The 25276-nt window shown below is 40.1% G+C and overlaps 1 protein-coding gene across 3 annotated transcripts in view; it reads right to left on the bottom strand.

Annotated features, from left to right (window-relative positions):
- The window catches only part of LOC103463542 (adhesion G protein-coupled receptor E5-like), a 35621-nt gene that overhangs the window by 7635 nt on the left and 2710 nt on the right, over nucleotides 1-25276 (bottom strand). For 2 of the 3 annotated variants that reach the window (XM_081605342.1, XM_081605354.1), the window contains 9 exons: nucleotides 5486-5560; nucleotides 5022-5171; nucleotides 4806-4943; nucleotides 3676-3807; nucleotides 3065-3108; nucleotides 2760-2870; nucleotides 872-1025; nucleotides 673-792; nucleotides 398-597 (listed from right to left, as the gene is read on the bottom strand). In XM_081605342.1, coding sequence (XP_081461468.1) covers nucleotides 398-597; nucleotides 673-792; nucleotides 872-1025; nucleotides 2760-2870; nucleotides 3065-3108; nucleotides 3676-3807; nucleotides 4806-4943; nucleotides 5022-5171; nucleotides 5486-5560 — 1124 coding nt within the window. Of the gene's footprint in view, nucleotides 1-397; nucleotides 598-672; nucleotides 793-871; nucleotides 1026-2759; nucleotides 2871-3064; nucleotides 3109-3675; nucleotides 3808-4805; nucleotides 4944-5021; nucleotides 5172-5485; nucleotides 5561-14657; nucleotides 15144-25276 lie in introns of those variants that run through there. The other variant, XM_081605347.1, reaches the window with a different exon arrangement.

Below are 25276 nucleotides of genomic sequence, written 5' to 3'. Positions count from 1 at the left end.
AACGACACGAAAACCTCTGAAAAAGTTCAACTTCCTTCTTCACAAAATGTAAACAAAAATTAATTGGCATGAGATTTTAGTGGTTGAAGGATTTCTCTCTTGTCTTTTGACCATGTGACATTTCTCCCTCTAGCACTAGACTATTGTGTTTGTTTTGGTTGTATTTACCCAGAATGACCTGTGCTATAGACCACTTCCTGCTTTTATTAGCAGTTTCCGGTCTGCTTGCATCCACATATGACGGCGAACCGCACCAGAGTTCACTTCGATTGAACCAAGAAGTGAAGTGAATTGAAGGGTTTTTAGGCGAAGTTTGATTACGCATTCACACTTCCCCAAACTCTATTAAAGAGAACTAAAGAAAAAACAAATGTGATGTCAAACAGGTTGGACCTACCTTCAGATGTCTGAAAGTAATGTTGACGGGACTGTGCAGGTTCTGAGTCGACGGGTTGGAAACCACGACAGAGACGACTTTGGAGAAGACCTGGAAGGAAATGGCCTCTTTTTCTTTTTCTTTTTCTTTCAGGTCCTCGAAAGATCTGTTTACGGACCCCTCCAGATTCTTGTAGCTCAGCAATGCGGCCAGAGCAAAACCTGTTTGGGGCGCTCAGGGTTAGTTTATGTTTTTGAAGCTGAGCCTGACCTGTTTATCAGAGTCAAAGCGCTCACCAGGATATGGGCCTTCGCCAGCTGCTGTTGTCCAGTCAGTGTTGAGATCAGCGTGTTCACTGGTCAGATGGATTGGTCCGGTTGGGCGGGTAGCTCCTCTTCGAACTGTAATTTTTGCTTCTGTTTCGACAGATATGACACAGTGTTATTGTGATTATTATAATTACTATAAACCATGAGCTCATGGGTTGAAACATACCCGCTTCTTTGGTCTCCATTTTGGTGTCATTGGCTTTGAGCTGAGGGCCGATCAGTAAAATGGACTTCTCCACAGCACTGAGCAGCCCACTCACACCTTTACTGGTTTCCACATGTCCAGGGGACAGGATGGTGTCGGTCGCTGTCAGAAGTTTCTAACAGAGACAGAGGACAGAGACATTTTTTAAAACCTGTTCTATTTCTTTTTTACGTGTTGAGTCACATAAAAATGACTAGGTGAAGGTTAGATTTTATTTATTTATTATTGGGAAATACATAGAGAAAGAATTCTGATTTTCAAGATTGATGCAATAAAAGACATTAGAGCACGTAACTGCAGTGGTGGACTAATAAAAAAAAATCAACACATAAATGCAGAACTGTGTCATGAGCATAAAGACGGAATTGACCTTTGAGAAAGAACTAACTATTAATTATAATAGTATATAAATATGGTCACTGCAAGCCAGCTGGGTTATCTAAACACACATATTGGTAACACCTTATTTGATGGGATGTGCATAATACTGTCATAATACTGTCATACACATGACATAACATCTGTTATGAACATGAAGGAGTCTTTATGAGTGTCCATGACTGTTGTCATGAAGTATCATTCGCTAAATAATAACACTTTCAATGAAAAGTTGCTCTAAAAGTTGCATTAAAGGTCCATTAAAAGGGCCAACTTTCTATTATTTTGTAAATAACACTTTAATGCAAACTTGCCATTTTTAATGGACTTTCTATGCAACTTCTAGAGCAACTTTGCATTAAAAGTGTCATTATTTACCGAATGACGCTTATGTTGTGTCATGTTTATGACAGTGTCATGTAAGACTAATGCCCACCCCGTCAAAGAGTTACCCAGATATTTTATGGTTCCCCCTTCCTCTCCATAAATACAGAGGTGGGTAGTAACCAGTTACATTTACTTGAGGAACTTCTTGGAAAAAAAGTTCCTCAACTACACTGTTGTTGTTTTTTTTTTTATTCTTAGTTAAATAAAATGTCAGGATACTCCACGCATTGCAAGGAACTTATCTTAATGAAGAAGAAACAAAAAAATCCATCAGATACAGACAAAACTGCAGTTGTATATAATTTTCAAAAGGACAGGATCCTGTGGAAATGCAAAGAAGTGTTTTATAGACATCTAAACATGTGCTTTGTTAACATATTGTAATTTATTTGTAGTTTTTGAACATCTGTTCTTTTTCATCTAAACCCTTAAACGACAACTTTAGTAAGAGTGGAGAATGGCTGAAGATGACAGATTTTCTTGAAGCTGATTTTTTTTTTAAAAGCATAAATACATGTAGCTAGTCCAAACACAGAACCCTGTGGGTCACCTGTGGAGATGGTTAGAATGGAAAAATGACCATCTCCAATCTTAACATGGCTTACTCCCTCAAGGAGATCAATTTTAATCATAAACAAGAGTTTTTGTTGTTACTGTTTTAAAATAAAAAAAAAACCTTAACATGAGAATGTTAACCGTTTCTCTTAAAACAAGGAGTTATTGCACAAATGCAACAGCACATGCACTTGCCTGCACGACTGCAAAAACATATAAAATTACATTTACAAGAAAGCCCACTCTCCACAGTTGATAAATAATGTAAAACCCAAGCTGACTTGTTTCTCAAACTCGTGCAGTTAATCTGCTTTTATTGAACGTTTGGTTTCCATTTGTGAGTCTTCTGAGGCTTATTTCAACTCATTTCCCTCGCCGCACTGGTGTTTAGGAATTTTCTGTTTAATAAGCCTCTACCAAAAGAAATAAACGCTAAATCAGAAACCCAGCGGCGGAGTTGTGTTGACAGATAATTTGCATGCGGGTTCAGAACGTATGGAAGTTTGAGTTGTTTTTTTGTTTTTCTAACCTCGAGCAGCGCGTCGCCGTCAGCCTTTCCACCAGCAGAAAAGCTCGGGTTGGACAGAGCCAAGCAGCTGTTCCTCATCATGGACAACATGTCCGCCAGCCCTTCAAATGACTGGGAGACAAGAGGAATAAAGAGATCATTCGACTTCTTGTTGACCGCAATCTATTTCAGTCGGTTCGTTAACAGAGAAAATGGCGTGTGTTTTTGCACGAAATTAGAGATTTAATTGCCGTTATGCTCCTTTTCTTCCCACTTCATTCTCAACATTATGAGGGCTACCACACTGATAATGCATCCAGACATACCTTCCCCGGATCGCTGTCGGCGCTAAAGCTGTCACACTCGAGCTCTGCGAGACAAGAAAAAGTCAAACATTTACATGACATTCGCAGCGTTTCTAACATCTGAATCCTGCTCCGAAAACAGACAAGTAAAAACAAGACGATCTGAGGTAAGATTATCTACTACAGGAAGTAGATTGAGGATTTCAAGAAGTATCAACAATAAAACTGTGGCCGCGTGACAGCGGGAAACGCAACACGGACGCGGCTTTCTTTTTCAGCTGTGACGAACCGAACCGGTTCTGGCTGTATGTAAGTAAACAAATCTGAAGATGAGAATCTAGTGACTTCTTCAGAAATACATGGATAGAGCGCATTACAGATGTAACACACAAACAAAAGAATTACAAGAACAAAGCAACAGTAGAATAAAATTGAATAAATGTGAGAATAACGGCATTGTATTTTGAGAAAAGTCATAAAATTATGACAAAGTCGTAATATTATGACTTTATTCTTGTGTAATTTCTTAGTGTGACCCTAATACTCTTTGGTACATAGATATGGTTTATAAGAAGCAATAAAAGGCTGACTTGAACATTTTCTGCCATGGGTAGAGCAGCGTTTCCACTTACTTAAGCATTTGGTTTTTTCCTGGCCGTAGTTGGTGTATCCTGCCTCACATTTGCATCGATAACTCCCACTGAGGTTTTCACAGTTGCCTTTCTCTCCACAAATGTCTTTGTGTTCCTTGCATTCGTCTATATCTGTGGAAGAGATGAAAAGAGAGACTTTTAGTAATGATTTGCAATTTAGGGCATTTCTGAACCCACAATATACTGAGCCGGTTGTTATCTTGCTGGCAGGACATTTAAAAAGATTGTTAAATAGAGCACTTAGTAAAACACTTTGTAATTAAAAATGTTTATCCACAGAGGGTTACTGGAAAATTGTGAAGAACAACTTTTTTTTTATTTGGTTATTTTTTTGTGTTTAATCTTGAAAATCATTCACTTATCGCATGTAATTTCTTTATTTCTTACTCAGCAGCATCGTTCCCCAAGAGTCAAAGCAGTTTAATTTTAAAATGTTAGCTTTTCCTCAGCCTGGGAGCATCTCATTGATAACCAAGACTAGTTGTCATTATTTACAAAAGAAAAAAAAATCCTTGGCATTTAAAAAGAAAACACATTCTTCGTTCCTTCCTACAACTAGTACCAATTAAATCCACCACCGCCCTCCAGGGTTTTGTTAATGCAACCTTACTTGGTCTGCTCTCGTGTGCTAATAGCTTTCAGAGGTATTTCGTTCTGTATAGCAAAGGCAACTGAGCCTCTTAATTTTCATAAATCTTCTCAGCTTATGTTATTGTTACTCCTCGTTTCGGCGTTCATCAAGTGGGTTTCTGTTGAATAAACCGAGTGACGTGATGTCTGAGCGCCTCTTAAGCGTAAAGTGTTTGTGTATGTACGGACTGGAAGGTCTGTTATCATTTCATAATGAGTTGATAACAGCGGGAGGGAGCGAGCGGACCTGCAGTTCCGGATGATTGCTCTGTATTTTCAGTTCTGGTCGGTGGAAGGAAAAAGTCGTCAGGAGGGCAGAAGAAAAGTCTGGAAAGGCAAAGCTTTTTTTTTCTTTTTTTCTGGTTTTTCCCGCACTTTACTAGAGCTGGAAAGCACTTGGATCGTATTTTGTTCTTTTTCCAGATTGTGTAAGAACACCTATCGACCAGAACTGAAAGAAGAAAGGGAGTAACACTCACCTCTGCAGTGTGCAGTGTTGTTTCTGGCGTCTGTGCTAACGTAGCCGGTGTTACAGACGCATCTATAGTGTCCAATAACATTACTGCATGTGCCATGAGGACCACAGGTTGGATTAATATCCATGCATTCATTAATATCTGATGGAAGAGAAAACGCAAAGACAGTTAGGAGCGATTTCTCAGATCTGTTTTCAGCACGGTCGATACCATACTTACCAATGCACTGTCCCTCCTTAGCAGTAAACTTGGGATTCCCTTTCTTATTGCGGAAACCAGCAGAACAAATACAGTGGTAGCTGCCATTGGTGTTTATGCACATTGCATAGCCCCCGCATAAGCCAGGATAATCTTCACACTCGTTTATATCTGCAATTTTGAGACTTAGTGTTTGAGACGTATAGTAAGCAGTTAGCATGTCAAGACAAACATTTCTGGGGGAAGACATGCGGCAAGGGTCACCAGGCCAGGAATCGAGTCTGCGATGGCCGCGTCGAGGACTAAGGCCTCCACACTTGGGTTGTTCTTAACCCCTGCGCCACCACAGCACCCCCCAATAAATAAATTTTTAACTCCACAAAGCAACACTTTGCCACCATACCTCCATTTCTGAATGAGACTCTTGGCCTTAATCATTGTGTCACAGAAAACAGAAGAACACAGACAAAGTATGAGAACTGTACCTTCGCATTTGCTGTCATTCTTTTGGAAGCCATCGCTGCACCCAAACACGGGTTTCTGCAGTGCACACACAAACCCTGTGGAGACAAAGAGACGGAATATTACTTTATTTATGAGATTTTTTTTTGTTATTTACCTTTTGAGGGTACGCGTGAAAACAGAAAGCTTGAGCCGTCTATAAGGCATTTAATGCTGGGAAGCAATAAAGTTTCTGTGGACGGCCGTTAAAATTTATTGCTGATTAATCATTGAATCGTTTTTGCTGTTCCGGCACTTTTCTTACAGTAAAAATGTCCCAAAATTTCAATACAGTTGAATGCTTCACAATGGTGTGAATCATTGCACAACTGCCACTGGACTTTTATATATATATATATTTGCGCTGACTGTCACAGTAAGGGTTCATAAAATTTCCTTATTTCCTGTTCCCTTTCACTCAAAACATTCAGCTCTAATAGGCACGATGACCAGTAGATACCAGTTTGATGAAGCAAATCCCGCTCCCCCTTCTAACTGCAAGGAGCCAAAAGCAAAGCACATTTTTTAAATGCTGAAACCAATTTAAAAAAACACTCAAAATGTCAAAGCAGTTTATGTGAAGGCTTGTTTGTAAGCTTGTCAACTTTTGCAAACTAGTAAAAGCGTATTTACCAGGAAGTTCATAGCTGTTTGTGGCCTGATTATCTTATCCTTTTAAACACTTCATAAAGGAGAAGAATTCAAGACAGAAATATAATTGGCTAAAGAAACATTAACTCTATCCCAGTAAGAGTCACGGTTCTTGCTGTCTTACTCTTCTTCCATAGGACGGTTTCTTTGGCTGGATGCGCCGTTTTCAGTGGATTTATGGAAAGGTTATTCTCACACACTTGCGTACTACCACAGTCTTAAATGTAAATCTTTCTAAATACTTGTAAAAATGCATAAACCTGAGACCGGAGATGTTTCAGCATCACACAAGCCTGCTTGGGGGTGTCGGGAAGTGAAAAGTTTTATGATGTTTCATCACAGACGAGACGTCATGATAGTTAAGTATCTCTAGCAGTCGATATGTTTACATGTATTGTCTGAGCTTTTTGTGGTTAGCAAGTTCTTTTGTTTTGTTTTGTTTACTTATCCTTCAAATGATAGATGTGAGCTTAAACAAGACTTATTAGTTTTTAAACTAAAACATCTTTCCTCTGTATCTTGAGTCAGATATATGTTTAGCCCCAATATAACAGAGTCAGCTGACATTTAAATCTGAATTTTGTACACATTGACTTTTAGAGCAAGTCCTCTGAATGATTGTCAAGGAGCTTGACACAAATCATTTTTATGTGCATGCAGTTTTGAATCAAATAAATTATGCATTTTATAAATTTGCATTAAAAAGAAAACTAAACAGAATTAGACGCTGGTTACTGGTGGGTTAATGCAGATGTAAAATAATAAAGAGTAAATGTAGAAAAATGTAAATAAAAAGAAGGAGACTTTGTGGTTATAATTGTTGGTTAATTTATCAATTGATAAAAGTTTGAAAATGTTAGAAGTCTCCTTCTACCTTTTGATGTAGAAAAGCTGTAAGATAAGAAACAAAAACGTACTGCAACCTTGTCGCGTCAAAAAAAAAAAAAAAGCACAGCGAGTCATGCCCTGGCCGTGAACTGTTAGAGCTGATAAACTGATTAAATCCATGATTTCTGTGACGCTGGTTTTTATCTTACGCTGGGTTCTCACAGCAAAGGTTTAAGCTGAGAGAACCCGGCGTTTCAATGTCTTGCATAATAAATTCTCTCAATATGCATGCTGGGAAAGAGGAACTGATGAAACGTCAGGAGTTGTTACAATGACAAAGTACGAAATGGGGTGAGAGAGCATGAGAAAGAAATGCTGAGGGACAAACACAAACAGAGCAAGCTGGTGGAAACCATCTTAAAAATGATATTTCTGTCACACAATACCATGACAGACTTGAGTTAACGATGAGGTTTCGTCTTTAATTTACCAGGTGAGCTGCGATTGTGGGTTATATCTGACCATGTCTGAGGATTATTTGTAGAGTAAAAAGTCACTGGACTCCTGATTACAAGAAAAGCGGCTATAGAATCAGTGTATTCGTTTAATAGAACATGTCTGGCAATATGAAGTAGGCTAAAAGATCTCAGAAAGCAATTTATTGTGTCTAAAAAAAGTTTAAAAAATCAGTCTGGAGAGGGTAAAGAACAGTGAGAGAAATAATTTGCAAATGGAGGAAACATGGACCAGTGATGAACCTTCCCAGGAGTTGATTAGATCCATAACTCACCCAAGAGGTTAGAAAAGAGCATCTACAGCTCTGCAGGCCTCACCTGCCTCACAGTTATTGAAAATGTTAAAGGCTCGACAATGAGAAAGAAAGAGCGAGAGAGAGACTGGTTCAAAATGGTCTCCACAGGAAAGTCCAAAGCTGAAAATTATTGTTGACCAAAAGTAATGCAATGAGGAGAAAACTGCCCTAAATGTAAACATGGTGTTTAAAAAAAACAATGATACTGTTGCTAGGACACAAGAGAAGCTGCAGTCATACATGTATGATCCACAACAATAAGGACTTTTGATAGACCCTTGGCAACCGAGACGCTAACGTCAAATCCAATGGCCATTCTGTGGATGTGCAGCAAAGAAAATAATTTCCTCATGTTACTGTTTTCAGCGACTTGATTTACAATTTTTTTGAGAAGACATTTGTTGTGAATTGGCACTAAACAAGTAAAACTGCACTGAATTGAAACAGAGCATTGGAACATCAGGTTTTTCATGCTGTAGCCAAGAAGGACAGCTGCTTCAGTGACAGACTGCCGCATCCCAGTCGCACAAAGGAGTGACTGGGATGCTCCTTTGTGCATCCCAGTGGCACAAAGGACTGTGCGACTGGGACAAACTCAATCATTTGTGTTTACGACCCTGCTGTTGTTTGCAGTTTCTTGAAAGTAGCATAAATATACATGTTATTGTAAGAACTGTGGTTGTCATTTTCTGATACTAAGATTTGCTTGGCGATCTGAATCACTGAGCATCGTACTCGACCTGTTGCAAGACATAAACTTTTTCAGAATTTGATTAAATTCATTGTTTTCGTCTGCCTCTGAAACCTGCAAACAGGAAGACGTTTAGCTAAAAAATAAGCTTCTCTCCCACATCTAATTAGCGATGCCAAATTAGACAGAGAGAGAGAAAGGGGAACTTAGTAAAATCTAGAAGAGAAACTGAAAAAAAAAAGCCACAGACCAACTTGACCTTAAAGCACATAAAAACCCCAGGATGACTTATCAGTGCTCAAGGAAGTGGAAGCCACACCATGTGTACAGAAATGTACAAACACAATGGCTCTTGCTTTCAACTCATTTCGTTCCAATAAAGATAAGACTTGAGATTATTTCCAGCTGTAGAGGATGCATCTAGTACGGTACACTAAATGTATTGGACCGGGACTGTGGGAGCAGACTGGAAAATTGATCACCACACAGTTTTCGACAAAAGGGTCAGCAACGAGAACGAATTTTATAACCACCAGCCTCACCCCATCTTCATTTGATGTTAATAATTAACCAGTCCTGGAAATGAATGCACATTTTACTCGCATTCGTACGCAGCAAAAAAAAACTTGACGTGTTTTTTTCTCCTCTGTATTTCTAAACAAACGTCAGCCGTGACACACCAAAAAAACGAGCCACCCCTCCAAACAGACTAACGCCGGTCACATTTCGTTGACTCGGGCGTGAATGAAACTGCTTAAAGACGGAGCTCCGGCTCACATTCCAACATCCTTTCGCTGCGTTTCCCTCCTTTTGACCACAATGAGCCTTCTGTTGCAGTGCGACAGCGCTGGGATCCTGTAATGTCAGCCAGAGGCAGACCAGACAGCGATTCACTGAGCCAGAGTGAGAAAAATTGGGTCTGGGTTTGATTATGTGGTGAAGTGGCCTGCAGATGGGAACAAGGGGCAGAATGTGTTTAGAGCTCGGATGCCAATTTAATTTCTTTGGGGTTTTTTGTTTTTATGATTTTATTCCCAGCATTTCCCATAACGTATCGCATGGGCACAATCAAATGCATCTTTAGATCTTAGCTGTGGGATTTTATGATTCTGGTGTTTTTGGCTGAAAAAAAGAATGTGTAAACATCGCCTATTAGTTATTATTTCATGCATTACCCTGTTTATTGTACCTTATTTACTCATACAAGTTTGTCTTACAGCTGTAACTTTATCACAGCCTTCAATAAATAATTATAAATACCAACTATTCTTGTGTACAAATATTGCAGAGTCAACAGAGGTAGAGGTATTTGGTCTAACTCACTTTTTGTAGTGTATAATTTATGACCTACCTTGGACGTGTTTACTGTTTTTATTTACCGACACAACAAGTGTTTTACGTATGATGTTGTCAGCTCACATTTTGCTGATAATCTCTCAAACTCTTCAGCTCAGGAAGAGGAGCAGTAAAGAATGTGCCTTTTGATCGTTTTCAGCAGGTCTGGAAAATGCTCGGATGAAAGTCGTGCAGTTTGGTCCCTTTTCCGCTGAGCTGACTCGTATGTGGCGAAAACATCCAATATGGCTTCCCGCTGCAAGTCTAAAAATGGGAGCAGGTTAAACCGAGGTCTGCTGGGTGTCAGGTTTCTTAATATCAATGCACAACCCGGTTCTGAAATTGACCTAGCAAAGTCTAAGTGTATTTAAAAGCCTTGGTACCCGGTTTGGCTTTTTTTTCTTACTATTGTCATTCAGCTGTTTCATGGTGACATTTGGAGAACTGATGATGTTGCATAATACCATGTGAGGTGGATCCCATGACATAATTTATCATGGGATCCTTTGTGCTTTATGATCTCTTTGGTCTAATGTGTACAAAACCTGTCCTGAACCTTCAAAGACACATGAAGGCAATTACAAAGCCAGCCTTCCATCACCTGGAGAACATTTCCGGGATTAAAGGGGCTAACGTGCCAGCGAGCCAAAACACAGAGTTTGTTTACATCAAAGCTGTAATCCCACTTGTTCGAAGCCACTTTTGATTCCTAGTATCTGGAACAATAATCAACATATTTGATATATTCTGTTTTGAAGATGGCATTTGACAAAATGTTATGTTTATTTCATGGTTTCCAGGTGTAAAGCACTTTGAATTGCCTTGTTGCTGAAATGAGCGACACAAACCTGACTTGACTTTGACTGTAGTATGTGAAAACTTTACAGCGCTCTACAGTAATATTTCCATCCGGAATTCAAAGTACTATTAAAATCATTTACTCCATTATATAGTGAATGTGGAAATTTTGCAAATGGTGGTCATAAAGACGGCTGAGTGACTCCTCTGCCTGGCATTTTCGACGTTGTGTCGTGTAACTTTATATCCGCGATGAGCACTAACAAAGCCTTCCCCGGTGTTCACTGTTACTCCAAAGCAAACACGGGGGCTTGTCTCATTTAACCTGGGAAGTGAGGCATGTCGGACGCTTAACAACCATTCCAAGATAAAATGATCTTTTCAAGGCTGAGCTAAAGCTGCCGAGAAGACCACGCTGAAAAGAAGGCGGGACGTTTCTGAAGACATTTCAAAAAAGGCAGATTGTGCTTTAATCTTCCGTGTCGTCGTAATAAATCATGTGGTGCCTCGGAGGAAACTGAACAGAAAGATATACAAAGATATTCATGGGTGCTCTGCGTGTATCGGCTCCAAGTGTCGGCAGACCTCATCAAGATCTTATCCGTGCAGCACAGATGCACAAACCACTGTTGACGAGAAGATCTCAGCTGAAATGAAAGTGGACTAAGATAACGCTGGATGATTCACGACAAACATGAGTTAGCATGCTATGGCTACCGAGGCTCCAGAAAACACAGACAGGAAACACAGCTGTCCGAAACCAGAGTTTCTCTCAAAACATTTTGTCAGGCTCAGTCTGAGATTTATCTGATAGGAGTACTGACTAAGAAACATCTATCATCATGGCAAAAGAAAAACTCATGTATTTCTCAAAATTTTGGGAAATGTTGCTCGTATTGAAGAAGTCAAATCCATTGCTGAGATCAGACACAAACGTAAAACGGAAACTTCTTTTAAATTCAGTTTATTTATTCAATACCAGTTAACTATAAGGCATCCCAGTGGGATAAAATGATCAACTATCCAACTGGCCTTCCTCAGTGGTTTTTAAACTGTGCATTGACAAAATATTTCCACACGACAGACATACAAACATATGGGGGGGGACCCTTTCCACTCCTGACATTTTGCGTCACCTGGCGTATAAGAAAAACACACACAGCTCTTTCTGCCATTCCTCCCCCCCCCCCACTCACACACACATTTTGGCATGTTTAAAAAAGCCACGCATGGAAGAGTGATGTCATTTCAATCTCCTGACAGTTTCAATGCTGTCAGCAGGCAGACACAAACAACGAACATTTTACACAGTTCAGTAACAAGCAGCTCCAAAAAGTTTCTGTTCTCTCCATTTTCTGAAATAAGCCTCCACAGGAAATAGCTGACTCCACAGTTACTTAAGACAACCTTGTGCCCTGATTAGCTTGTGATTTTTTTTTCTCAGAGTGCAGTTTTCACCAGCAGTAAAACCAAAGAAAACAGGACTCGTTAATTTGTGACTTCATGAGATGAAAACAATTACAAAAACATATGAAGGCGTATGCATTCACTGCACGTCTTTTTTAACTGCTTATTAACTGCAGATTCACAATCTGTCACATTTCATAGGTCACCGATTTCAAGCGAGGATGAGAATTAAAATGAATGAAAGAAGTGGCGCTGAATTGGGTGAATAGGTGTACAAATTGGTGAAGGGGTGAACTGACCGGAGCCTGGGCATCAAATGACAATGAGGGCGACTTTTGTAATCAAAACAGCAAATTTGTCCTCAGTCCAGCTAAATAAAGCTTGTTTAGGGCAGCAAATGTTACATAATGATTATAATTTTTATAAATATCTACTAAAAAAAATGTGTTGTGTTTAGGGAACCATCATTTTTATTTCTAAATTTAGCATTTTTCGCAATAACGTGGGTGGATAAAGTTCCTTCTGTGGGATGTTATTTGTGTAAAAAGAAAAAATTCTCTAAAGTTTTTGTATTTGTGACTAATGTTTGTAAACTGTGAGTGTTAAAAATTAAGTTAATTCTGATTTGGTCTCACAATCTTTACCTTTAAAACTGATTCTGATTCTGAAAAAGCACCTAGTTTCCAACTTAATGACCAAAAAAAAAGGACCTAAAAAATTATTACTGGTTGTTTTGTGGTTATCTAGTGCAATTAATTCCATCAAAAAAAATCTAAAAAAAGGAAAAAAAATACTACATTTTTTTGGTTATTTATTGCTTTTTGCCAAAGTTACTGAGAGCCACTGTGGAAAGTCCAAACAGCCAGTTGTGGCCCCGAAGCCGCATGTTGCTGACCCCTGTTCTAGACACTTCAAAGGCAACTTTCTGAAACTCAAACCGAGCGTCAAAATGGAGAAGAAAAGGGATTTGAGTGACTTTAAATGTGGCACGGTTGTTTATTCCCGACATGCTGGTCTTAGAACTTCAGAAACTGATAATCTCTGGGGATTTTCACGCGCAACCTTTTCTTTCCTCGTTGATGTTCGAGGTCGGAGAGGAAAGGGAAAACTGGCTGTAGATGACAGAAAGGCAACAGCAGCTTAAATAACCACTTATTATGACCAAGGTATGTAATAAAACAACAGCCAGTGCCACTTCCTTCAGCTAGGAGCAGAAATCTGAGACCATAATTTATATGGGCTCACCATAGTTGGGCACTATAAGACGGAAAAAAACGTTGCCTGTTCCAAGCAGTCTCAATTTCTGCAGCAACGTTGCCATGTTATGGTCAGGGATTATCTTTAACAAGATTGAGAAAATTGTTAAAATTGAAGTCCCTTCAAAGCGTTTGCTGACGATTTCAATGCTCAAAGCTAGATTCAGTGTATTTTAATGCTGATTGCTGAGAAAATGATAAAAGTTAATGGGAAGAATGAGAAGTCCCCAACCGTAACTGAATAGAAACAGAGACTATAAAAGATGTGTGATGGGGAAAATGACTGCATCTTTACAGATGAAAGTGAATCTTTTCAACCGGAGATGGAATATGATTAAAGTATACAGGTAACAAAAAGGTTTGGAAAAGAGCTCCAACAAAAGATCTCAGGCAATGTTCTGCTTTGAACTGCATAAACTTAAATAAAGAGTTAAACAACATGACTGCATGGATCCATCATACCGTGCATCAAAGATCCAGGCTGGTGGTGGTGGTATCGTGGTACAGGGAATATTTTCCAGCTGGCCAATTGGCACCATTTGTAATTTTGTTTTAAACACCACAGACTGAGTGCCAATGCCGATCAAATACATTGTCGTATGATGGATACACCGAACCATAAAGCTCAAATCTTCTCAATGTTTTTTTTTCAACAGGATGATTTCACTGGGGAGTAATGACCTATGCAGTCACCAGATTGTAACTTAGCAACTTTAAGAAAACGTTGAAGATTCAGCCAACAAATTGGCACAAACTCTGTCATTTTATCCTTTTAAAAATAATATAAGGTACTCCTGAAGGCATGCCCTTCTGACTAACACACACTATATGTTTCAAAAGAGATAAACATAGATACACAACCGGCTAAATAGCCTTGGCTACATCTTATCAGTGTGAGATTCAAAAAATTCTGCTACTAACATACAGAAAAAAATAGTCTTTCCACGAGTGATCTAAAGTTCAGCAGCTGTGGTTTATTCAGATAAGCCGCTTGAACCTCATCCACAACCACAACTCATACAAAGCCTTAAAGATCCGCTTTGCCTAAAAATCAGATCTGGTTGGAGAAGGTCACTTTGGTAACAATTTCGAGACAGTTCACAACTCAAAAGCTTGGCTGAAAAGAGCTGAGCGCAATTAAAACTGTGAGGCGTTATTCTTGTCGAGTTCTAAAAAGTCCCATTTTTTTTAAAACTCTTATTTTAATTTAAAGATTTGCTTTCTAATTGTGTGACTATTTTTATAGAAAGGGTTTGCAAAGAAAACGTAAAGGTACGCGACTAAAGTATCAGATTATTTTGTAAACTGTCTTTAGTTTTGGTTTCTCCATGCGCACAGACCGAGACATTGAGACACGCAAACTTCATTGAAACACTCACCCAAAATCAGCAGCCCCTTGCCAAACCCCATGTTAGAGGCAATAAATAGATCCAGACAGGAGATTTGTTTCAGATCTACACGAAATATCAATGAGCTTCAATTCAATCGCAAAGACTGGCTCCTCTCACAAAAGCTTTTGGGTCGATTTGTAGTCCGAGGGTCATGGAAATCCAAAAACAGAGGAACTGAAGAAACAAAAACCCACTCCTTTAAGATGGGAATTACTAATAAGGCACTAAAAACAGTGAACAGTCACCAGCTTTCTTTCTTACTGATTCAGACTTTCAGTCTGAGCACACACACCTCTCTCTCTTTCTCTCTCTCTGTGATTCCCCTCCCCTTCTCTCTCTCTCTGGTTTTTTTCTGCCTCTCTTTTCCTCATTCTCTAATCTCTGCGGACCTGTGTCCCTCAACAACGCTCTGACTCGATCTCTTCGTCTTTCACTCCAAATCCTCTCCTTGTGAACAAGTTTCTCACACTCGTATCACCTTGCACACACACACACACACGCACACACACCGCTTTCACAATATCCTCTGCTGCTCCAGTGGCCTCTATTTCAGGAGCTATTCACAGCCTCCCCCCTTTACCCCCCCCCCCCCCCCCCAAAAAAAAAAAAGAAGTAGGGTGGGAGGATGTTGGGGGGGTGGACAGAAATCAAAAAAAGAGCGTGATGACTAACACTTAATCTAAACAGCTGCTGCTTGAGAGTTTGAGAATTGCCAGTAAGTACTCTTATATCCGCTCACATTCTCCTCTAACTTCTACTCTACTTCTCCTCCCTCCCCCTTCTCTGCTTTTTCCCTGCTTTCCCTCGGCAGCATTCAGCTCTTCACCCATTTTCCAGTGCCTGCATTTTCTCATCACCCCCCCCCCCCCCCCCCCGGGACACAAAGAAAGCCGGCTGCAGACGGATGTAGGGGTTGACCTCTGCGAGGTTTCTCTGGTGTAGATTAGAGAAGGGCAGCTGGGTGGAGAAGACGACACGACATGATGTGGTAACAAAACTTAAAACTGTCTTAAAACTTGCAAACCTGCAAATCAGTCCAACTCTGGTATTTTAAAAAGTAGTTCAAGAACAGCAAAACCGATCTTTAGCCTTACAAGCACCTAGTCAAGCTTATTTGTAAAGCACGTTTCGGTAAAAGCGCTTACAAGCACCTAGTCAAGCTTATTTGTAAAGCACGTTTCGGTAAAAGCGCTTTGCAGCATTAAAAACGTACAACAGAATTACGAAACAAGAAGTAAATACGACATTTTGTTGAATCCCATCATCCAAATCATAAAGCATATACATGAAATTAAATGTGAGAAATGTTGACCCATGTTCCACTTGCCGGTGCTGTTAATCAAAGGCAGCTCTGAACAGCTGGGGTTTAAAGGAACTCAGTGTTTCGGCTGTTTTGTAGTTTTCTGGATGTTTGTTTCAGATTACAGGAGCACAGACGCTGAATGCTGCTTCTCCAAGTTTGGTTCTGGTTAATGTATTTTGCTGCTCGCTGATTTATTGACCTTCTTAGTGACGTTTTAGGCAGACCTGTGAAGACACTGCTGCAGTGATCAATTCAACTAAAAATAAACATGTGAAAGAGTATCTCTAGATCTTGCTTCAATCCTGGAAATGTCCTTCAGGTGACAGAAGGCCGACTTTGTAACTGTGTTCATGTGACTCTGAAGGTTCAGGTCAGAGTTCATCACTACATTCAGATTTCAGACCTGATCTCTAGTTTCTAGCTGTAATAACTGAAGCCATGTGCCGACTCTAGATCGTTCCAAAGATAACTTTTTGATCATTCTTCTGGCTCTAGATATCATTTTAGGTGATTGTCCAATTTCTCCATTTGTTGATTAAGAACTTGGTGGTTTAGGACATTTCCTGACGTTTTTTTTAATGAGTGCAATTTTCCCTTTTTAAGGAGTGGCTAAGAAAATAAATTGTCTCCAGATAGCAGGTGTAAAACCTCCATTCCTCGAGGGCTTTTGTCTCTGCAACATTTCACTGTGCCTCTGCATCACTGACTCATATAATTGGGTCATTAGCATGACTGACATAACTCCTACAATCATTTGATTCACATGTTTTGGACTTGAGACACAAATTACCCCTGCGCTGTCATACAATATACCGCATAGAAACAGGAAGCTCAGTTCAACTCAATTCAAAATACTTCACTAACCTCAAAGTGAAATCAAATGTTGCTGTAGCTCATTTTACACAGGTTTATTCAAAAACCTTTCGCTGTAGAAGGTAATCGGTATGGACAGGAAGTTCTCCTGTAGTGGTATTTAAACGCCTGGCTTACAGTCTCTGCTCTAATTCATCCCAAATGTGTTCTGTTGTGTCGCGGTCAGGATTCTCTGCAGGCAACACAAGTTCTTCTATATCCGTCTGCTGCGCACAAGGCCTCTGGGCTATGGTTGTAGAATCTGGTTCTACCAAACTGTGTCTCTTTTTCTGAGACGCCGCAACGGCCGAAAGCTGTGCAGTAAAATACTTTTGGAACTTGGGCGTTGCAACTTTCCAAAGAGTTACAGAAGGGCATAGAGTTGTTAGTGGTTGGTTTGAGTTTTACTGGTGAAAATAACAGCATTTTATTTTTGTAAAGGAGGAACGAGGTTTTTGGTTCCCACTCTCCACCAAACTGTAGGCTACTAGTCAGGCAACCTATCTCATCAATAGGCGGGTATAGTTAACATAAACAACACCAGTAGACATAACACACACACACATAACACAACCCAGGGGAGATTCAAGGCTCTGATAATGAGGCCCATTTCATGGTTCGTTGTCCAGTCATGAGAAAAGTATGGGGAAAGTGTATGCCGTAAAAGACTGTAAGGGTTTGCCGCGTCACCATGCAGGTCAGATCATTTTGAAGATAGTTGCTGATGTCTACATGGCCTGCACCCACGGTGACACATGCAGAGATAAAATATCTGTGAAAGATGTGGAACCTAAAACACAGAGACTGAGTCAAACCAGAAGTAGAAGAAGAAAAGCAACAAATGGTTTTATCAAAAACACTGTGGGGAGACTTAGGTACATAACCTGGATCACACCAAACTGTTAAAAAAAAGGTATAAGATATAAAAAAACCCTCAAACTTCTTTCCTCTTCTCCTCCTCATCTCCTACTTGGCCACTTTAATCACTTTAATCTCAAAGTCAACACAAACACAAGACCATCAACAAACCACACACAGGCACCAGAACACATGGTCCAAATTTTATAAGCAGCCCTGCTGCAAATTCAATTTGTCACCACCTGAAAACATGAACCGCAGTATGAAATACAAAAATAAAACTAAGCTAGCCAGCCACACACCGGCGTGCTTCAGAAGTCTAGCATCCACATATAGAAGCATTTATAGAAGGAAGGAAACTGTTAATACCAAGTGATGAGCCCAGGGTCCATTTAGTTAGAAGATTTTGGGATTTGACTCATAAATCTTTATGGTTTTGCTCCTTTTTAAAACAGTCATTTATGCCAAAAGAGCATTTATCTACAATCAATTGAGTGTTAACATGGATCAGACTACACATGACACTAACTCCACATAGTTTGCTCTCTTTGTTTCCCCCTTGGCTCGATCGCTGATAACCAAACAGAAAAAGGGGCGAGGTTGGTTTTAATGTGTGCAAATGAAATTACACGACAATAGCAGAACTACAGCAACAGCTTTGTTTCGGTTGCTGGGCTCCCATCCAGGACAGTCTGGCACATCTGAGGCAAATCACAGCCAGCCACATTTTCAATTTTTGAAAATAAAAATAGAAAATATGTCTTGGGATTGTTCCCAATCGTTTCTTTTCCACAACAGAGTGCCGCTAAGAGTAAACTGGGCTTCCATGTCATCAGTAAGTGAGTTAATGTTAAGCTAATTAGCTTATTGACATGGGAAAAACAAATGGAAAAAATAAAGAGAATCTATATAGAGAGTTTTTTGGGGGGGTTTTTCACAGTGCCCTGCAAATAGCATGGCAATGGAAGTTGTTCCGCATTACATCCATTACTAACTTCATTGAAATTGAGTTCATTGAAATTATGCAGGTGCCGAATTGGGAAGTAAATGTAAAATGATATCCAATTTTTAACATTTTGCAAATAAAACAGTGACACTGAATGGAGAACTTCTGTGAACATTCAAGTCTTCACATAGATTTTCATTTGCATTTGGCACCGTACTTTGACTGGACTGTTCCAACACGGATAGTTTGAGTTACATGAAACTCTTGCTTGATTGGTTCTCTGAGGAACAATTTTCTTGACAGGCAAGTTGTCTTTGAAAGTTTGCAGTTGTATTTTCAGTCCTCAGATAGCGGTTACTTAGTCATGATGGAGTATTTTTCATTAATGGTTTATTAGGCTTTCAAAGTTTTGCACATGCGAACTCTGTTTACTATTCGTCTAACTTGTTTAGATTAGAGTGGTTTTCCTTCCACGTCATAATCTTGCACAACTCTACACTGGTGTACAAAAAAAAAATAGTACATTGAAATTTGCTGTTTATTTTATCCGATAACTTCCTTTTTTAAATGAACTTTACCTTTTTTTAACCTTTTCTATAAAAATAAAAAAAAAAACTTTGATGGAAATGTTGACTGTGTTGAGAAAGAATCACGAGAAATATAAGTCTGGTTTGGAAAAGAAGTGGAGGCAAAGTCGGATCAAAGCACCGCCGCAGCATTTAAAACCGGGTGAATTATTGTTTGTTATTAAATGGTGAAACAATCACCAGACGTCTGGTCTTTGTGAAAGAGATACTTTGGCTCCTGTATCGAATAATCTTTCCAGAAGCTGATCAATAGTCCCAGATGGTTGCGGTTTATTGACCTGTTTGTTTGCTTGACCTTCTCTTGTTACAGTCGCCTACAGAAAGTCAAACCAAATCTAAAGTAACTGCCCTTTTCCCTGCTTCCTACTTCAAATGTTCCCTGCTCACAAAACTGACAGGAGAGAGTGAACCTTTTATAACTTGTGCATCTGAAAAAACTTTCTTGATCAGTTGCCCTTCTGGTTTGGGTTCAGGAAATAAAACAATCTGCTGTGCATGGCAAACTGTCCATGTGGGGAGTTTTAAAGCTGTTTGATTGTTGCAAACTGTCTGTCGATGCACAATCCTACTTGAAGAGTCATAAATATGCCTAGCTATGTGTGAGGAGGACAAAAATGCTTGAAGATACTGTAAACAACTAAAAGAGAGATAAGGATGAGTGGACTCACAACACTTGTTAGAGAGGAAGAAGGTTGCCGTTGTCATGGTTTCTACGCTGTGTTCACAAACAATCTCTGAAGCGTTTAAGGAAGTCGCAGATTAGAGTTTCGGTTTGGTGCAGCTGGTTCGCTTTTTTCAAGTCGAGCCGGTTGTAGGCTTTTGGGCTCATTGAAAGGCCACCGATGTGACCAGATTTTGTCATCTCCCTCTGTCCCCTAACTCTTCCTTTGGTTTCACATGGCCTCATGATGTCTTGGCCTCCAGAAGCATCATCATGACTCCCAGTCATCGTTTGTCTTCGATTTAGTGCAGACAGAGAGCCAGACACACGGAGACAAACGGAGAGACACATGGAGACGCACAAATCATCCACACATGCAGGCAGGAAGAGGAAGAGTTTATGTTGCTTCAGCATCTTCGGTAAACAAGAAGCAGACGCACCACGTGTGTGTATATATATATATATGTGTGCGTATGTATGTGTGTGTGTATGTGTGTGCGGGTGTGTGTGTGTGTATACGTATGTCTGCATGTAGGCAAGTTTCACCTGTTTAGATTTGTTTGTGTCTGAGTTTTAATGACTTGTCTGGATCTAAGTCTATATCTGCTCTCTTATGGGCTTCATATGTTCCCATATGGACAGATCTAACCAGTGTGTGTGTGTGTGTGTGTGTGTGTGTGTGTGTGTGTGTGTGTGTGTGTGCGTGCGTGCGTGTGTGTGTTCATGCGTGTGTGTGAGTCTCCGTCACCAGTAAGCATAAATCCCACATGCTTTTAACTGACGTCTGCGCAATGTGATCATCCGTCATCTGAATGGAGGAGCTGTGTGGGAAAAATGTGATCTGTCAGAGGGAGAATGTTATTTATACAAGTAGCAGTTTGAACGGTTTTCAGGAGTTTGTGTGGGCAGCCCTCCATGTACTTCTTGATGTGATCTGCATGTGACAGCGTGACGCCGTGTCACTTGATTAAGACAGTAGAAACTGAAACTGTGGCTTTGCTGCTGTCATTCACCGGACCAGCTTAGCAGTGAGCTAATCTAAAGTGGCCCAAGAAGAGGAAGCTAAATGCAGCCTGGGACAGGCTCTATAAAGGGCTTAAAGGGGCAGTAGCCCAGGGGCACAGTTTTTTGGGGGGCGTCCCAAAGACTTTTCTTTTCTTTTCTCTTTATTTACTGTAGTCATAAAATCATCAGATCTCACGAATGTTTTAGTTCAACTGGACGCAGACCAAAAAAGTTAACTTTTGTCCACCGACAAACCAAGGTCTCGGTCTGGTTGGATGAACTCTGCAAAAGCAGAAAGTGGACTATTACGCAGGGCATTCTGGGTAAATACAGCCAAAATCAATGCACGTCTTGCAAAAAATGACTTGAGGTCTTTTACCAAAGGCAAAAGAGAGATCCTAAAACCACTAAACTCTGATGCTACCGAAGTTTAGCGTGTCTTCTTCTGAGGCTTTTGTGTCGTTTCCTTCAGTGGTTCTTGGTCCAGCGCCACACAAGCAGGTCTTCCGATGAATTTGGATTGTTGGACACAATGCAGCGTGACAGCAAACAGCACCAGCCGAAGATTTAACAAATGTTGCCTCTTTGGTCCTCAATCAAGCCGAGTCTACACCCTTATAATGGTGTTTTCACACCATTATAAGGGTGTGAAAACACCCTTATAATGCTTACTGCTTCTTGAAACAAGAATGCCTAACACAAAACATTTCACAAAACAAATATTTTTATATTCTTCAAGTACCGGCATTGTATTTTCTGGTACTTTAGGGTGAACACTAGACTGGACTGGTAGCTCTGGAAAGTTAAATCCATGAAAGTGTGGTGTTTTCACATGAAATATGTGAAGGAACCCGGTGCTTGATTTTGCCCAGATACTGAAAAACAGAGCAGTTTACTGTAGATTAGCGTGTGGAGGAGGAAGATCTGGACAGCTCTGTTATTTAATCAGTGTCTGAAACCTCTAAACAGTTCGTCAAGAGCCAAACGGACAAACCCCTGTTGTGTGTGCCTGTTTATGGCACTGCAACAATTCAGACGTGAAAAAGTGATTTGCTTATGCTGCTTGATCTGACCCCGAATTCCTCAGGTTGAATTAACTTCTGCACTTTATCTGGAGAGGTTTTCCTTATTAATCTTGTAAATTGCTAGATTTCGTTAAAAGTGGACATTTAGGCTTCCAATCTTGAAGACTTTAAGGAAATTACAGGGCAAAAATAGGAGATGAAGGCTCCGAAGCTCCTCCAGAGCTAAAAAAAAGGTCAATTAATGTTTTTTTTTCTCCCATACTTCAAGAGAAATTCTTCATTTGCTACAGTAAATCACTGGATTACGCTTTTCATACATTTTTCTATAATATTCATCTTGAATTTCCAAAACATGAACCTTCAGCTGCTTTCCATTCATGTGACACGACAGCTAGCTGGCGCAGAACTGAAACTTGCTGAGCCACGATCCTGAACTGACATGTTTGTATCATTAAGTTGTTTAGCGGTGTAGATTTCACAATTTTTATCTATCCCGAGGCTCGTGCTGCCTATGTTTACATCAGACACTTTGCTAACATTGTACAAGTTGCCATGGCACCAGATAACCTCAACGACATGCAAAAGGACAATAAAATTATGTATTTTAAAAAAGTTATGATCACACAAATGGTTCCATTGGTATATTTTGTTGTAAGAGAGTTTACAGACAGGCCACGTTATTTATAGTTCCTGTTTTTAAAGATAGATTTGACATCTGGCTGTGGCTCATGTGAGCTTTCAGACGCAACCATCAAGAGGGAAAAGTAAATTTTCTCCAGCTGCTCGATAATTCTTTAAAGAAGAATTCAATATTTACTCTTCACACTCTACTTAATGATTAACGCAGGGCTCTTTGGCAACCTGCAAGTTGCCTCAAAAACCGTTGCAGCAGCAGCAGCAGCAGCACAGTGGAAAAACTCCGGTAGCAGATGTAGAAATATATCCGAGCCCTGAAGCTGGCAGGACGCATACACTCCCACAAACAGGATCTTTCCATATGGAAACACATCGAGTGGACCGTAATCACTCATATTCAGTTGCTACTGGCATCCTGAAAACAACACACAGATGTGTTATTTAATGTTCCCTCCACGAGGTGCAGGAGAGCCAAAGCTGGCAATCCCCACAGCCCCCTTTCAGTAACCACATCCTCCTTCGTTTCCTGTGTCCTCGTCTCTGTCTCATATTTTTAGCTTTAGAACCACCGCCGTACCCATGAGTGCGGCGCGAAGTGGCACAATGTTTCTAACCATGCTGAGCAAAAAAGTTCAGATTTGGTCTCCTTGGACCATAACAGTCTTTTGTTCTACATTTTTGCACACGGGACTTCTACTGGCTTTTTTTCCAACTATGGTTTTCTTGTTGCCACACGCATAAATATTAGATTTACAGTTAGTTGTCATGGCGACAGGACTCACGCATGAGCTCTCTGCTGTGTACCTTGGTCTGAACAATGTTGCTTGTTCACCAGTGTTCTCTAAAAAACCTCTGAGGGCTTCACAGAACACACAAGTCAACAATATTTAGAAACCAGGCGACTTATGAAAGTAAATTAGATGGACTGGACATATCTTAGGGATGTCAAAGCAAATTGTTGTCTGAAATCCTCACATTAATTTCCTCATATTTCAGAATTACGCACCACCAAGTTAAACACAAATGCAATGCATTGAGGTGGGATTTTTAATTTGACAGGCAAAAGTTTGAGCTATCTGAAAAATCTTTCCAAGATACTGTATTTTAAAACAAAATCAAAGTTTTTGAGCCGCCAGACTAGCAGCAGCAGAAATTAGTAAACACCTCGTGAAAAGTCGGCTGAGCTCGTCATAGAAACGACTTCTTAGTTCAACACTAGCAAACAGCCAAGTGGAGAAACATTGCCATGAGGTGCTGATGGCCAAATGTCGGAAAGACCAGGAGCTTCTTAAAGAGACAGAGACCCAATTTCAAGGTGTTAAATTGTAAAGTCACATTTCTATGAAGTTGTGTTTGACATATATAGCAATCTTATAGCACTCTTGTGAAATATCACTATCTGCCTGGAAAATACAACATACTGCCCCTTAAAGGCATTTAACTTTATGCACTTTCTTTTATATTCAAAACAGTTAGAGGAGGGGAAAAAGAAGAGAAAGCTGGGTGTTTTAGGTGTTCCTCACATTGTTTCGGTTGTTTTCTCCGTTTCAGTTGAAATGTACAAAATTTCAGCGCAGATGATTATATGTATGACGTGTGCGTGTTTAGCAATTGTACAACATTACGTGCAATGGTCAGAGCAATCCAAATTACCGTTTTGTTTACGTCTCTTTTCACTGCCACTGTGCGAACGCAAACATTGCTAAACACTTGAGGTGTGCTGCTGCTTTACAAACGATGCACAAACATTAATTTGCAGTTAGCAAGCGAGAAGATGTGTGTAGGGCTGCGTCAGCCACGTATGATGTGTGCTCCTCACTCACTCTGATGCTTTTATACCCTGTATTTTTATCCCGGAGCGTACGCAGCTCCCCGCCGAACCTCAAGTGGCTTTTCTGCGACGCCACATGTGCCGAGGCGTAAGTGCACACTCGCAGCTGCGGTTTCAGCTCTGGTAGATTGCTTAATTTAATCTGCAAGAGTTTCACAAGTTTTTAAAAGCGGGATTTTTTTTTTTCTTGTTGTGTTTTTTGTTACTGATGTTCTTTGACACAGGAAGAAGAGACGGGTAGTGAAAGCATCTGTGCTGTGGGTTCATAGCACAAATTGAGGACAGGCCTTTTTTTGTGCGTGTGTGTGTGGTTTATGAGTTCGAAGTGAAGCAGCAGTAATTACAGGGGATCATGAAAATGGCTTATGTTAATGTTGCCTTTAAAAAAAGCAGGCAGAGTACCTTTAAATTTATTTCACATGAAGCTGGTTTCTTCATTTCGACCGATCTGTGCCGTGTTGTCCTGGTAAAACTTTACAAAGCTTTCTCAAACACGCGTGTATCTCTTGTGAGTTTGCATGAAGAGAGATTGTGCAACACAACTTAGAGTAACGCCATGCAAACAGACATTTCTCAGCTTCCTTTGCAACTCTGCGAGAAGATGCGTGATGGAATAGCAGCCTCAACTGAGAACTGAAAAAGCAGATACAGCAAAGTGTTGAAGCTTGCACTTGATGCTGCAGCAGCTGTGCATACTCTCAGACAAAATTGCCCTTGGCAAGTACATCAAAGTTGAAGTTTGCATTAAGCTGGGTTGAAGTATTACGTTTGGAAAATTCTCCAGTCTTTTAGGGGTTTTATTTGTTTTTGAAGTTTGTCAGAGCTGGAGTTTTGCTGGGCATAAAACCACAATGAGGCACAGGATCTGACGATAAGTGAAGTACTGGGCAAAATGTGTAGTTA

Source organism: Poecilia reticulata, chromosome 1 (genome assembly GCF_904066995.2).
Source record: "Poecilia reticulata chromosome 1, P_reticulata-male-v2, whole genome shotgun sequence".
NCBI lineage: Eukaryota > Metazoa > Chordata > Actinopteri > Cyprinodontiformes > Poeciliidae > Poecilia > Poecilia reticulata.
Note: the sequence above shows the minus strand (reverse complement) of the source record. Positions and strands in the feature narration are given on the sequence as shown.